At 36.7% G+C, this 16,654-nt stretch overlaps 1 protein-coding gene across 1 annotated transcript in view; it reads right to left on the reverse strand.

The window, feature by feature from the left end:
* The window catches only part of DNAJC13 (DnaJ (Hsp40) homolog, subfamily C, member 13), a 163,408-nt gene that overhangs the window by 55,481 nt on the left and 91,273 nt on the right, over positions 1-16,654 (reverse strand). Inside the window, exons 23-30 of the mRNA XM_010839582.1 lie at positions 14,414-14,517; positions 14,171-14,330; positions 12,865-12,927; positions 11,990-12,091; positions 7,132-7,236; positions 4,792-4,994; positions 3,635-3,719; positions 634-788 (exon numbers count right to left, since the gene is read on the reverse strand). Of these exons, the coding sequence (XP_010837884.1) occupies positions 634-788; positions 3,635-3,719; positions 4,792-4,994; positions 7,132-7,236; positions 11,990-12,091; positions 12,865-12,927; positions 14,171-14,330; positions 14,414-14,517 (977 nt within the window). The remainder of the gene's footprint in view (positions 1-633; positions 789-3,634; positions 3,720-4,791; positions 4,995-7,131; positions 7,237-11,989; positions 12,092-12,864; positions 12,928-14,170; positions 14,331-14,413; positions 14,518-16,654) is intronic.

Consider the following 16,654-nt stretch of genomic DNA (forward strand, 5'->3'; position numbering starts at 1 on the left):
ATTTAGATTTAATAACCTTAATTTTCTAAGACTGGGTTTTTTTTTGAAGTATAGTTGATTTACTATGTTGTGCCAGTCTCTACTGTATGGTGAAATGACTCAGTTATACACATATATTCTTTTTTTATATTATTTTCTATTACAGTTTATCACAGGATATTGAATATAGTTCCCTGTGCTATACAGTAGGACCCTGCTGACTAAGACCAGATCTTTTTTATAAATAAAAGCCATAAAAAAAGGCTCTTAAACTTGTAAATCCATATTCTCAAACTGCTGAATTTTTATTTAAGGCAAGATTTATATGAATTAGAAAAAATTTTTAATGATGGTCATATAATAATTATATAATAAAAAAATTACTCAATTTTAAGAAAAAAGCAAAATGTAAAACAATATAAATACATTAAATCTGTATGATTAAAATACTAGATGATGATACAATTTTTATGTTAGATGTGGTAAAATGGTGTGATTCTGAAAAACTTTTCCCCAATCTTCTAATTTTCAAATTTTCAGATATATAAACACCTCTTAAAATGAAAAATATAATAAAGGCAATGGTATGCTCACAAAACATAAATTCAATAAATCTGTCCATGTACAATTCAAATAATTTCAAATAAATTTTACCGAGCAACAGGAAGCACATTGGAACCTGTATACATCATGATGAAGAAAAATACTCCACTTAGATAAAGTCGAGGTAACTGTGGGTTATCTTGCATAATATGGTATAACAAAATAGCAACCTTCTCAACAAGGATAGGGTCAAAGGTCAACAGTAGCTAAAAAAAAGAAATAAAATGTTTTTGTTACTGGGCTATTAAAACTTGCAACATCATCATTCATCTTAGGTTTTATGCATTTCATGTGCTTAAGTTACAGTTTCTCCTAAGTAGAAAGTGGTGGTGATGGTTTAGTCGCTAAACCAGATCTTGAGATCTGTGGACTGTAGCCTGCCAGACTCCTCTGTCCATGGGATTCTCCAGGCAAGAATACTGGAGTGGGTTGCCATTTCCTTCTCCAGGGGATCTTCCCAACACAGGACTTGAACCTGGGTCTCCTGCATTGCAGGCAGATGATTTACCAACTGAGCTAAGAGGGAAGCCAAGCAGTAAGTAGTAAAATAAAAATCAGATTGACTCAGTATGTTTGTCTACCAGCTTCTAAGCAGATTTGAAAAATATTTTATAGATTTAATGCAGAGACAGTAAAATATTAATAGAGAAGTAATCAAGACTTATTCATTAAAAGCCCAACCATGCCTGAAGCTGTTTTGTTTGATTAGAGGGAAAATTGTTTTCTGGGCAGGACTCTTCCTGAATGGACTTCTCTGTTAATGACAAAAGGAAAAAGAAGAGTAGCTACACTGTGGGTTAGTTTCAGGTCAGTTTATTTGAAATGAAGCATCCTGTGAAGACTATTTGGGAACTCAAAGAACTGAGCAGAGCACAGCTTTCAGGGGAACAGCACTAAAAACAATAGTGCGAGTGCAGGTACCAGGCAAGAGGGTAACCAAATACCAGTAGGGCTGCTACTACCAGACGGTACCAAGAGATGCCATCTCCAGAAATCTGAGCTAGCAATACTGAAGGAACTATCTGGAATCTCTGGAATGCATCTGGACTAATTAAAAAAAAAAAGTGTCAAGTACTGCTATGACTAAGCATGTGATAAATTTAGTAAGTTTTATCTTAACAAAAGTAACATTTCAATTTGCTATGAACACTTACTTTCGAGGAATCCCCAATTTGGAGTCAAACGCTACCAGTAAAAAAATTACAATAATGAAAATAAGTATTAGCTCAGACTAGGGGTCAAAGTTCTAGATTCAGTATATGAGACTGCATAGCCATATGTCTTCAAGTAATTTACATTTTTCTGTTTTTGGTGTCTTATCTATTCAACAAGGTATTTAGATTATACATAGTAAAATAGTACTAGGACGTATTTTACAAAAGAAAAACTGAGACATAATAACATAGGATTTTTCCTAGAGTTAATGGTGTTAAGATTAGACATCACTCTAACAAAAATATGGCAATTAACAAGCAACAACCTAGAATATCTGAAATAGTGACTATACCATAAAACTTAGGATATTCATTTGCTACATCCTAGACCATTCCAAAAATCCTGAAGCTGTATTAGATGGTAAAACTGGTTATTGCTCTTATAGTCAAATGATGTACAGAAACCTGTACCGAGCAATGTAGATAGATAATGTTCCTGAAAAACACTACAGCTTCCTAACTATGCTTTGCAAGAATAAGGCCTCCCAGAATATAGAAAATTAAGTGAAAACAAAAACAGCTTCTAAGAAACTTTTTTATTTTAACGGTATAAAAAAATACAGGAGGCACAAACTGCTTAAAAGCAGCTAGGTTTATCAATAAATTTCTTCTATCATTCTATTGATACTTGTTCAGATATTACCAAGAACTTTTGGTTAATTAAAATATATCTTCCCCTCAAAACTTCATGGTACGCTGACCACATCTCTTAAAATTTGTTTTTCAGTCAATCCTTCCTGGCCCGAAATTCAACCTTGTTTACATCTACTTCTTTTCTCTCAGTTTGTAAGTATTGGAAAATGTTTGGCAGAGGCAGATGTTTTAGGCACGGTCCTTTATCTACATGAGGAGAGAGGCCAGGATGGAAAACAAACCCTTCTCCTGTACCATGTCACATGTGCAGCTACAGAGACATCTAGGCTAGGGTGGTAGTAGCTGCAAGAAGTAACTGCAGTGCTCTTCAGAAGAGTACACGAACACTGAAAAGCTGGCAAGCTTAAACAACAGAAGTTGGGGAAGATTTTTTTTAAAGTTGATAGGGCCCTGCCACTGTCATATTCCAAGTTTTTTTTCATTACCAGTGACTTTCACAGGCACCTATTATGTATCTGTGAACATAAAATGATACTGAGTAACTCTCCTCTCCCTTCTCACACCAAAGTACAACTGAAAGATACAAACTGCACAAGTTACTGACATATTTTAAAGTCACAAAATGTGTGGTTAATATAAAAAATTAGATCTGACAATAGAATAATCAATAGATAGGGAAAACAATGACCTGAAATCTCAAGGAACTGACTTAGTTGGGGCTCATCTTGAGTTTAGGCAGCTTACTTCCCACAGAGTAGAATAACAATAAGGAATAAATAAAAGATACTTTAGTACATCCAGTATAATTTCAACTCAATACTCTGGATCAGCTGAGATCCATGGAAACATATAACTAAGAAGACTCAAAATGCTGACAAGACTGCTGCATCCATGTCTTGAGATATAATCCAGCACGTCTACATCTGTGGCCTGCTGTATGCTTCCCTAAAACAGTACCCCTAAAAACACCATCATGCACCATACACTTGAGCATGTCACCTTTCTGTTATTATGTTGTTGGGATTTTTAAAAACAGATAATAAAAAAAACATCTTGAGAAAATTTTGGAGCCTGGAGGCTTCCCAATTCTAGGTTCTTGGATGTACACCCTTCCACAGTAATTCATGTTTTTTGAAAATGGAACAGACTACAATAAAACAAAGACTGGTGCTCACAATACAGTTAAATAAGGGAAAACGATTCTGAAAATATTATTCCTAGTTTATTACATAAAAGTAACTTACCTGAATAATATGGGGAAGGCAAGCATTGTCTGACAATAATCTTTTCACTCTGGGTAAAGGCCGAATGATGGCATTATCTTGATCCCTAGAAAAATATTTTCTACGGTTAATATTTAATTTAATACCTTTATTAAAATTTGTATGTTCAGAGAATGTGGCATTCTACTAGGCATGAAGCATGTTACCTTATGTTTTTGTTAATGAAGACTAAGCTCTCATACAGCTGGGAACATGATTAGGTATTTTAGTTTAAATCTATTTGACTGCTTAATAGGATTTCATTTCCTTCCATAAGATTTCCTCGAAAAACAGTACCCTAAAACAGCCAGAGGTTCTTATTTACTATTTAACTGATTAAACTTGATGTTGTCCAAAACACTGTCAGTGGATATTACCCCCAAAGGGCATATCAAACCTTTTCACATAAATTTAAACTTTAACTACTCAGTATTTTCCAGATAAGGCCTTAATTTTTATGCTACATTACTTCTGAATACTAACTATGTTTTTAAGCTTGACCTGAATTCATATTTTAGAGAACTGGAATTATGAAAGTCTCAAGTACTATAAGATCAACAACTAATCAGTAAATTCCATGACAAAATATCTTTATTATAGTAACAAAACAAGATGATATATATTCAAGTTTGATAAAAATTGAAAAGTTCTATGCAAGGGTTACGATTATGACTATCACTGGATACCTTCACTAGTCAAGTGCGGCAAGATATGGGCCTAGACTCAGGTTCTTAAACCAGGAGAGACTAACCTGACAGATCAGGAGCAGGCACTAGGCACTCACTATTATGAACTACAGTGTTTATTTCAAAATGTTCCTACCCCAATCACATGAATATGACAACTTGTACTGTTGATAGAGAACAGCTAGTAAACCTCAATTTTTAAAGATTATTTGAAGCTTCCCAGACGAAGTTGCTTTTTAGCTACCCTATCAATAAAATTTGCAGATTATTTCATTATATCATTTCAAGAAGCTCCAAAATTCAAAACAGCATTCCCTCAAAAAGTCACAAATGGAAAACCTTTGCTCTAAGTCACTAGAAAAATACAATGCCTTAGAAAACATTTATAAAAATGAGGGACACAACATGTTTTAGAGTCCCTGTTAACCATGGAAATATTCAGTTACATTTTACCTGCTTGGAAAATATCCACACATTGTGATCAACATGTTCAATATAAGGGTGGCAAGGTCAGTTTCATTTAGTACAGCCTGTCCACTGGCTAAGAGACACCACTTAAGCTGGGGTATTGCCTGAAGCGGTCGCCATCCATCCATGCCTTGAGCCCAGCATCTGGTTTTTGCATTTAACATTCCTTTGGTCCACAATTCTTGCATCTAAATGAATCAAAGGCATCATTATTACAAGCAGACCAAACAAAATGAAGTTTGCTAATGTTTTCTATTTCACAGAAAATATAAAGCTATGAAATGTATGTGCAAATTCACTATTAGAAAACAATAGATTTTGTTGGCAGGCCTTCAGGCACTCAAATTTGTTTAATATTAGAAAATAACCATTTAGTTGGTTAAACTGCAGAGCATTAGAAACATACGAAATAATAAAAACCATAGGCAGAGTATAAACAAACAAATTACATATAAGCAGAAGGCCTGGTCTTCTATAAAACTATCTTTGACTAAATGCCAACTTAGCCTGGAAGTCAAGACTGGGAGGGCAGGACTTCCCTGCAGGGCAGGTGGCCCAGTGGTAAAGAATCCTCCTGCCAATCCAGGGAACATGGGTTCGATCCCTAGTCCAGGAAAGTTACAAGCCACAGGGTAACTAAGTCCGTGTGCCAAAACTACTGAAGCCCACGTGCACTAAAAGCCTGCATATCACAACTATTGAGCCCACGTACTGCAATTACTGGAGCCCACGCACCCGAGAGCCCATGCTCCACAAGAGAAGCCACTACACTGAGAAGCCCATGCACCACAACTAGAGAGTGGCCTGCACTTGCCGCAATGAGAGAAAGCCTGGCATAGAAACAAAGACGCGGTGCAGCAGCAAGAAACAAAAAGAGAGAGAGAGGGAAGGACCAAACATCACCAGATGTTCAGATGGAAATTGCTATTGAACTGGATATGCAATTTTCAATGACTTTAAGACTGCATATTAAAACCTACCTGTTCATACCATAAAGAAGCATTACTGTTTAACATAATTATTAAGATAGCTATTGTTATATAAAAGTCATGAAAAATCTGAGCACTACCTCAAAACTTTATAATTTTTATTTTCTTAATAATTTTTTATTGAGGTATACTTGGTTTAAAACGTTAATTTCTGCTATACAGCAAAGTACATTCTATTGCACACATATACTTTTCCATTATGGTTCGTCACAGGATCTTGAACATAGTTCCCTGTGCTATACAGTAAGACCTTGCTGTTTATTCATTCTATTATATATATACTAGCTTGCATCTGCTAACTCCAAACTCCCAATCCATCCCTCCCCGACTTTTTTCCCTCCTTGGCAACCACAAGTCTCTGAGTCTGTTTAGGTTTCATGTATAAGTTCATTCGTGTCGTATTTGAGATTCCACATATAAGTGATATACAGTATCTCTTTCTGACGTACTTCACTTAGTGTGATAATCTCTGGTTGCACCCATGTTCCTACAGATGGCATTATTTCATTCTCTGTTGTGGTTGAGTAGTATTCCACTGTATTTAGGTACCATGTGTTGCATGTGTTGTTTTTTATCCACCCATCTGTCAACAGACATTTAGGTTATTTGCACGTCTTGGTTACTGTGAATAGCGATGCTATGAACATACAGGTGCATGTACCTTTTGAATTACAGTTTTGTTTGGACATATGCCCAGGAGTGAGACTGCTAGATCATATGGCAACTCTATTTTTAGTTTTTTGAGGAACCTCCATACTGTTTTCTACAGTGGCTGGACCAGTTTACAGTCCCATCAACAGTGTAGGAGGGGGTCCCTTTTCTCCACACCCTCTCCAGCATCTGTTATTTGTAGAGTTTTTAATGATGGTCATTCTGACTGATGTGAGGTGGTATCTCATTGAGTTTTGTTTCTATTTCCCTAATAATTATTAGGGATGCCATGACAATGGCTTTTAAAGTGTTTAATTGCATTCTGAGGATGCATTCCTCTTGAAATAGTTTTATTTATTGATTCATTGATCATGCCATAGCACAGGGGAACTTAAGTTCCCACACCAAGGATCAAACCTGGGTCCCCTACAGTGGAAGCATGGAATCCTAATCACTGAACCACTATGGAAGTCCCAACAGCTTTTAAAACTAAGAATTAAAGACATGGTTGTGTGTGTGTGTGTGTGTCTAGATATGTGAGTCTTTCAAATTGAAATGAAGTCCTTGGAACTGATGATAGCAAATTAAATCACAGATTTAAAATACTAAACATCTCTATATGTGCTAAACAGGAGGACATTAAAAAGGCTAAGACTTCCATGAAAAGTTTCTCTGAAACACATACCTCATGAAATCCATATGGCCCACTCCTTTCTTTGTCTGCATTGCCAAAGTACCATTCCTTTTCACTCTCTCTCTTCATATCTGGAGCAGCTTCAATCACATTGCTCTAAGTTTTAAAAGGATTTAGTTATTTTTCAAGGCAGAAGTCTAAGGGGACAGATATCATAAAAAGTTAAACAGCACTAGTTTCTTGAGTTTATATGTCTTTAGAAATCCACCTAAAATTTAAATTACCTGATTTTAACAGTTGAGAATTAGACACCTAACAGTACTAAAATGCTACTTGTTATTATGCATATGAAGTAAACAGTTTCCTAAATTCACTTGGCTAGCTAAGCTAAGTCACTTCAGTCGTGTCCGACTCTGTGCGATCCCACAGATGGCAGCCCACCAGGCTCCCCCGTCCCTGGGATTCTCCAGGCAAGAACACTGGAGTGGGTTGCCATTTCCTTCTCCAGTGCATGAAAGTGAAAAGTGAAGTCGCTCAGTCATGTCCAACTCCTAGCAACCCCATGGACTGCAGCCTGCCAGGCTCCTCTGTCCATGGGATTTTCCAGGCAAGAGTACTGGAGTGGAGTGCCACTGCCTTCTCCGATTCACTTGGCAATCTAAGCTAAATTCAAAGACATCTATATGCCTGATTAGTAAGTGTTAGTCGCTCCGTAGTGTCTGACGGTTTGCGAACCCATGGACTGTAGCCCACTAGGCTTCTCTGTCCTTGGAATTCTCCAGACAAGAATACTGAAGTGGGTAGCAATTCCCTTCTCCAGAGGATCTTCCTGATCTAGGGATCAAACCTAGGTCTCCTGCTTTGCAGGAAGCTTCTCACCCATCTGAGCCACCAAGGAAGCCCAGTAATAAATTATCAGACACTAAAATTTTAGCAGCAAATACTGCAAATAGCTATATAATCAAACACAGGCCAATAACCAAAAATACAATGCTTAAAATATTAAAGTTTTTTTGAGGGAAAAATTTACAACAACTGAAAATTTCAATAAACACCTGAGGTCAAATAGTTACACAGGAAGATATTCAGCTTTTTTAAATAGTTACTTTCAACCTACTACCCTCATGACAGATAATTCTTTCAATTTCATATACCACTGTTTATGACAATCTAGGACAAAATTTTTATGTACTTAGTATATTTTATTAAAACATGATTTAAATACCCTGATTACTATCAGCTTTCAGTTAGATTTACATAGAGGTATAGGAAAGTAGTTAAGAACATAGATTCTGGCTTCTAACTCTGGCTCTGTCCATAATTAGGTGATCTTGGACAATATACTTAGCCTCTCTGTAGTTCCTTTATCTCATCTGTAAACTGGGAGGGCTGTTATGGGATTTAGAGATTTATTATATTGTGTATAATAACAGTACCTTAGTTCAGTCCAGTCACTCAGTACTGTCCTACTCTTTGCGACCCCATGAATCGCAGCACACCAGGCTTCCCTGTATATCACCAACTCATGGAGTTTACCCAAATTCATGTCCATCGAGTCAGTGATGCCATCCAACCATCTCATCCTCTGTCATCCCCTTCTCCTCCTGCCCTCAATCTTGCCCAGCATCAGGGTCTTTTCCAATGAGTCAACTCTTCGCATGAGGTGGCCAAAGTATTGGAGTTTGAGCTTCAGCATCAGTCCTTCCAATGAACACCCAGGACTGATCTCCTTTAGGATGCACTAGTTGGATCTCCTTGCAGTCCAAGGGACTCTCAAGAGTCTTCTCCAACACCACAGTTCAAAAGCATCAATTCTTCGGTGCTCAGCCTTCTTCACAGTCCAACTCTCACATCCATACATGACCACTGGAAAAACCATAGCCTTGACTAGACAGACCTTTGTTGGCAAAGTAATGTCTCTGCTTTTGAATATGCTATCTAGGTTGGTCATAACTTTCCTTCCAAGGAGTTAGTGTCTTTTAATTTCATGGCTGCAGTCACCATCTGCAGTGATTTTGGAGCCCCCAAAATAAAGTCAGCCACTGTTTCCACTGTTTCCCCATCTGTTTGCCATGAAGTGATAGGACCGGGTGCCATGATCTTAGTTTTCTGAATGTTGAGCTTTAAGCCAACTTTTTCACTCTCCACTTTCACTTTCATCAAGAGGCTTTTGAGTTCCTGTTCACTTTCTGCCATAAGGGTGGTGTCATCTGCATATTTGAGGTTATTGATATTTCTCCGGGAAATCTTGATTCCAGCTTGTGCTTCTTCCAGCCCAGCGTTTCTCATGATGTATTCTGCGTAGAAGTTAAATAAGCAGGGTGACAATATACAGCCTTGATGTACTCCTTTTCCTATTTGGAACCAGTCTGTTGTTCCATGTCCAGTTCTAACTGTTGCTTCCTGACCTGCATATAGGTTTCTCAAGAGGCAGGTCAGGTGGTCTGGTATTTCCGTACATTTGTAATCCAAGTGTTATAATTACTATTACTTGTACCCAATAATAAAAAATGCTATTTCTGCTTTATTGACCATGCCCAAGCCTTTGACTGTGTAGATCACAATAAACTGGAAAATTCTGAAAGAGACAGGAATACTAGACCACCTGACCTGCCTCTTGAGAAACCTGTATGCAGGTCAGGAAGCAACAGTTAGAACTGGACATGGAACAACAGACTGGTTCCAAATTGGGAAAGGAGTACGTCAAGGCTGTATATTGTCACCCTGCTTATTTAACTTCTACGCAGAGTACATCATGAGAAACGCTGGGCTGGAAGAAGCACAAGCTGGAATCAAGATTTCCCGGAGAAATATCAATAACCTCAGATATGCAGATGACACCACCCTTATGGCAGAAAGTGAACAGGAACTCAAAAGCCTCTTGATGAAAGTGAAAGAGGAGAGTGAAAAAGTTGGCTTAAAGCTCAACATTCAGAAAACTAAGATCATGGCACCCGGTCCTATCACTTCATGGCAAACAGATGGGGAAACAGTGGAAACAGTGGCTGACTTTATTTTGGGGGCTCCAAAATCACTGCAGATGGTGACTGCAGCCATGAAATTAAAAGACACTAACTCCTTGGAAGGAAAGTTATGACCAACCTAGATAGCATATTCAAAAGCAGAGACATTACTTTGCCAACAAAGGTCTGTCTAGTCAAGGCTATGGTTTTTCCAGTGGTCATGTATGGATGTGAGAGTTGGACTGTGAAGAAGGCTGAGCACCGAAGAATTGATGCTTTTGAACTGTGGTGTTGGAGAAGACTCTTGAGAGTCCCTTGGACTGCAAGGAGATCCAACTAGTGCATCCTAAAGGAGATCAGTCCTGGATGTTCTTTGGAAGGACTGATGTCGAAGCGAAACTCCAGTCCTTTGGCCACCTCATGTGAAGAGCTGACTCCCTGGAAAAGACCCTGATGCTGGGCAAGATTGAGGGCAGGAGAAGGGGATGACAGAGGATGAGATGATTGGAAGGCATCATCGACTCGATGGACATGGGTTTGGGTGGGTGGACTCTGGGAGTTGGTGATGGACAGGGAGGCCTGGCATGCTGCGGTTCATGGGGTCCCAAAGGGTCAGACACGACTGAGCGACTGAACTGAACTGAATACTGAAATAGCACTTTGTACACAATTCTACTCACCTCCTCAAAGATTAAACAAAAATTTAACATTAACACTAAAAATATCACCAATGAGATAAGTATAGATCCTTTCTCTTAAGTTAGGTATTAGAAGAAGTCTTTCAGTTAAATTGTAGTTTTGATGATACAGAGTTCTATTATTTTTCTGCTAACTAATCATCAGACAATGGTACTGAGTAATAGTTACATAATCATAGGTAATTACAACTGCAAGCCATAATGAAAACATGATTAACCTAACAATATAAAATAATTGCATACAATTTGGGGGGGATTCACGCAGAGTGATATGGTAAGTGGCAGTGCATATATGCACGTTTTCATCTGCTCAGCCAGTCTATGTCTTTTGCTTGGTGCATTTAATCCATTTACATTGAAGGTTAATCATCAATATGTATGATCCTGTTATTTTCTTAGTTGTTTTGGGTTTACTTTCTGTAAGTAGGTTTTTTCCTTCTCTTGTTTCCTGCCTAGAGAAGTTTCTTTAGCATTTGTTGTAAAGCTGAATTCTCTTAACTTTTGGCTTGTCTAGAAATTTTCTGATTCATCAAATCTGAAGGAGAGTCTTGCTGGGTAAATATTCCACCCAGCAATGTTGCAGGTTCTTCCTTTTCGTCACTTTAAATATATCATGCCATTCCCTTCTGGCCTGAAGAGTTTCTGCTGAGAAATGAGCTGATAGCCTGATGGGAGTTCTCTTGCATGTTCTCATTTTTCCCTTGTTGCTTTTAATATTTTACCTTTATCTTTAGTTTTTGTCAGTTTGGTTACTATGTGTTTTGTATGTTCCTCCTTGGGTTTATCCTGCCTGGGACTCTCTGTGCCTCCTGGACTTGGTTAACTACTTCCCTTCCCACGTTAGGGTAAGCATAAGTTGCTCAGTCATATTTGACTCTTCGTGACCCCATGGACTGTAGCCCAGCAGGCGACTCTGTCCACGGAATTCTCATGGCAAGAATACTTGAGTTGCTTGCCATTCCCTTCTCCATGGACTGAACCTAGGTCTCCCATATTGCAAGTGGATTCTTTACCCTCTGAGTCACCAGGGAAGCCCTCATGTTAGGGAAGCTCTCAGCTATTATCTTTTCAAATATTTTCTCGGGTCCTTTTACTCACTCTCTTCTCCTTCTGGGACCCCTATAATGTGAATGCAGGTAGTAGTTTAATGTTGTCCCAGATTCTTTTGATCTGAGGTCATGATTCTTTTGATGCTAAATTCATATTCAAAGAAGGTTAAACTTATGAAATCTATATAAGCATGCGTACCTGCAGTGGTACTGTAGCTCGGCTTACATGGAGGTGTGCAAGGGTAAGCAAATCCACAAGGATTCTAATTCCATTTGAATCCATCAGGTCCTTAACATTTTTCTGAAACACAGAAACATGTTTACACAATTCAAAATCTTTCTCTCCAACAGATATGACTACCTAAAAGGTTCTCAAAGAAGAGACCCTTTTATGTGGAATATATGGAATATATATGTGGAATATGTGGAATCTCTTTGGAAAAACTAACATATAAATGGTATTACTCAGTATTTTCAGAATTTTGTGTTCAAGGAGTATCAATTTAGATAAAAGTTAAAAAGGCCAAACAATATTACAGAGAGTTCACATAAAGAATTTTTACTTAAATATGTTCTGAGCAAAACAAAAATAAATTAAAGACTGGATGGAATAAACTCTGGTTCTGTAGTTATCCTCCATCTTTCCAATATCTTTTTGTTAATAAATAGATTAATCTATAATTAGAAGTAGAATCTAGTATATTAAAAAAATTTAATTCCTGTTTGTTTTTGTAAGCAAGATAAAACTGATAATTTCTTAGAAGTTAGGAAGAGATTATAATTGAAATTAAATTTTCATAGAACTTATTTTATTTCATTGAAAAACATCTGCATTATTTACTAAAAATGAGAATGAAATTAAGCAAATCAGTGTCAACTAAAAAAAAAAAAAATGAACATCTGGCAAGAACTTTTCCCTTCAAGAGTTGAGTGCACACAGAGTTTCCTGATCTAAAAAGAGAAAATTAGACAAGAACCACGTATTGATAATTAATCCACACGGTAATCATTTCTCTTCTTTACATATGTGTGACTTAACTTGGAAACAGCAGCATATTATGCAAAATACTGTACCTTATTAAGGATCAACTTGTTAAGGAAGAGGATCAACCTATCCCGTTCAAGTTTATCTGTACACTATTGAAATAAACAAGAATTTAGTCAGAAGTGAATAAATACAAACACAGATTAAGACATTATCATCACTGGACAAAGCCAACCAACAGCCAAAAAGAAATAATGTCATCCTGCAAACAAAGAATATCAGAGAAGACTGTCAATAACTGCAATTTCTCAATGTCTTACATTTTTTGTAACTTTATAAAACATGTCTAATTTCTCTAGAAAGGCAGATACTTTAAGTCATAAACAGATTAATACATAGCCTTTAAGAATGCACATTAAAAACTGAAATAAATGAAAAAATTGGCCCAAATGATACTCTCAAGTAAAAATTATAAAGAACTGATTAGTGATATTTCACATAAATCACATAATCATGAACACAATAAGAAAAAATTTATCTGCCTAAAACACAAATGCTATGTCACAAGTACTCAGGTTCACTCGAATAAGAGTGAATTAGAATTCAATTGTGAAATCTGGTGTAACAGTGAAATAAAGAATTTTCATCTGGTTATTTCCTGGGTCTGTTCTCTGAACTTACTCAGAACCAGTTTTCTATCCCACAAAGTATGGCTGAGAGTTAAGGCAATTATAGCAAGCACCAACGACCATTTTAAAAACTGGTGAAATGATTCTAAGGCTGAAACACTGAAATTTAAATTGTTAAAAGGAATGCAAACACAAAACGAAAGAATAAGATGTATAAACTGTAAGAGGTAAGTAATGCTCAAATTTGAGCTGTATAATGGATGAATACGTCAGTTTGTTCTCGTCTCACCTTGCTCAAATGTTAAACAAACTTTATTAAATTTAAAAAAAAAAAAAAAACACTCCTAAACTATGCTAACTCAAGGTTCCCTTTCTAAAAGTTTTACTATTTTTACACTTTGAAGCTTAGTATGCTAGCATCATTTAAGATTCTTCCAAAATGTCCATTTCAAAAGAATATTCAACTCTGAAAGTCACTATTTCTTTTATACACCTGTCCAATTCATCCATACTTAAAGATTGGCAAATAGGTCACTAAAGTTCACAAGTAGCAACTAAAAAAATAAACTGACATGGACAAATGCTAACCCATTAGTTATTTCCCTGTTTTCCTAACTTATATTTAAATAAGTATAATATAAACAACAGAAAAACTCAGGTAGAAAGTTCTGGCAGCAATGTGATCAAATAGTACTTTAGTTCTGAAAATTTAACATATACTCCAGTGACATTATCAAATAGCAGTTTCTTTTACTGACATCCTTACCCTTTCTAACATTCCAATGATATATCTTGTATCTGTAAAAGGTCCTATTTCTTCATGACATCTGCCATAAACAATAGCAAGGGCTTGTAAACATAAACACTTCATGTTTACTTTTGGGGTGAGTAGGAAACGATGATAAAGTTCATTGAAAAATTCATACCTAGATTAAAAAAAAAATTCATAATAGAATTAACCATGAGACTAACAGTGAAAACAAATATAACGATATGAAGAGTAGCTTACGATCGCTTAATTGATCCACTGTCTTCATTCTCATCTTCCTCCAATAGTAATCTCAGGTAATAATCTCCTATTTTGATCTCCTCTGCCAAGCACTCATATTTAACCTTTATTAATAAAAGCAAATTACATTATTATAGTTTACAATACAGTTTTGGAAATTTTCACACAATCATTTCTTAAAATTCTTCCTGTTCAGAGCTTTCTTCTTTTCTTGATGAGATAGTCTTTAACAACAAAAAATCATCATTTCTTAAAATGTCTGGTAATTATTATTAATATAACTTAGTTCAGTTAAATGCTGAGAGTCAGAATTCCACACTAGTTTTATGAATGTAAGGCTTTCAAATAAAAACTGTCAGAGGACTATATATTGTCCATGAAGATTTAAGGGAAGAAAACACCAAAATACCATAAAGAGATAATCTGGCTACAACTAAGCAAAAAGTAAATGATTACACACCACACACAGTTTGCCAAACTCATACATGGTACTTGTATGAATTAGGGCCTTCTTTGATCTCCCAACACATCAACTATATTTTATGACATTTTTTATAGTATCAATTTTTATATAGTATTCATTCTCCATATATCCAGGTTACACATTGGAATTAACATGTGAGGGAGTAGCCTATGATCTGGAACTGGGGTTTGTCTCAAGCGAAGATTTGCGAACAACTATAAAAAGGAATTTCTTGACCAGATAATCAAAATTCTTTTACCAAAGCCTACAACGACTGTTTTCTAAAATTATAAACTATACAGTATAAAATGTATATGTATATCTATTTCATTTTTTCCCATAAATTCCGAGTTTCAATTTGTTCAACCCCATTTATTAAGAACATAAGGTATGCATTATGCACTGTTCTAGTTATTAGGGATGTAGCATTAAACTAACAAACAATTCTGTCCTTACAGGAGTAGCAGATAAAAAAGAAATATATATATGATAGTTGGGTGATAGTATGTACTATGGAATAAAATAAAGCAAGGAGGGAGTGGGAAGACAGAATATGTGTGCCTATGTGTGTGTGTGTTCACATGTTTATGAAGGCTGTAATTTTAAACACAGTGGCCAGAGAAGGCCCACTCAGATGATGACATCTAGCAAATGACTTGAAGGAAATGAAGCTCTCTGCAGAAAATAAAATTTTAAGCAAAGGGAACTGCAAGTAGAAAGACCTTGATTCAAGAATATGAATTTCATGTTTTTGGGGAAGCCAGAGTGGCCAGTCAACAGTGACAGCATACCAGGAGATGAGATCACAGAAACACTGCTTCGATTTAGGGGATACATATTTTGTTTTGTAAGTCATTTTAAAGACCCAGGCTTTTACTAAGTGAGTTGGGAAGCTATAGAAGTACCAGAGTGCTTTGAGCAGAGAAGTGACAAGATTGACTTACACTATAACAAGATCATACTGCTAACCAAGTAGATAACAGATTGCAGAGAGGCAATGGTGGAAGCGCAGAAATTGCTACAATCCCATAAAGAGAAGAGGGCTGGATTCTGGGTACATTTTGAAGGTGCACTGAATAGAATTTGCTGACAAATTCTATGAATTGGGGCATAAGAAAAAAGATGATTTCAAGGGTTTTGACTAGAAAATAAGGAGTAGTCATTATCTAAGATTAGAAAGACTATATGTGAACTAGATTTGAGGGAAGAAGCAGAGCACAGTTTTAGAGCTAAGTTCTGGAAGTTTATCAGATATCCAATTCATAAAGCAAAAGCATGAAATCTAGAAAAGAAAGTCTAAGCAGACGATAAATGTCTTAAAGCCATCATCGTGTGTATGTGCTAGTTGCTCAGTCATGTCTGACACTTTGCAACCCTATGGACTCTAGCCCACCATGCTCCTCTGTCCATGGGATTCTCCATCAGTTCAGTTCAGTTCAGTCACTCAGTCGTGTCTGACTCTTTGCGACCCATGGACTGCAGCACGCCAGGCTCCCTTGTCCATCACCATCTCCAGAAGTTTACTCAAACTCAAGTCCATTCAGTTGGTGATGGCATCCAACCATCTCATCCTCTGCCCCTTCTTCTCCTGCCTTCAATCTTTCCCAGCATCAGGGTCTTTTCCAGTGAGTCAGTTCTTCACATCAGGTGCTCAAAATATTGGAGCGTCAGCTTCAGCATCAGTCATTCCAATGAATATTCAGGATTGATTTCCTTTAGGACTGACTAGTTTGATCTCCTTGCAGTCCAAGCGACTCTCAAGAGGTCTTCTCCAACAC

This window comes from Bison bison, unplaced genomic scaffold (genome assembly GCF_000754665.1).
Source record: "Bison bison bison isolate TAMUID 2011002044 unplaced genomic scaffold, Bison_UMD1.0 scf7180017864119, whole genome shotgun sequence".
Lineage (NCBI taxonomy): Eukaryota > Metazoa > Chordata > Mammalia > Artiodactyla > Bovidae > Bison > Bison bison.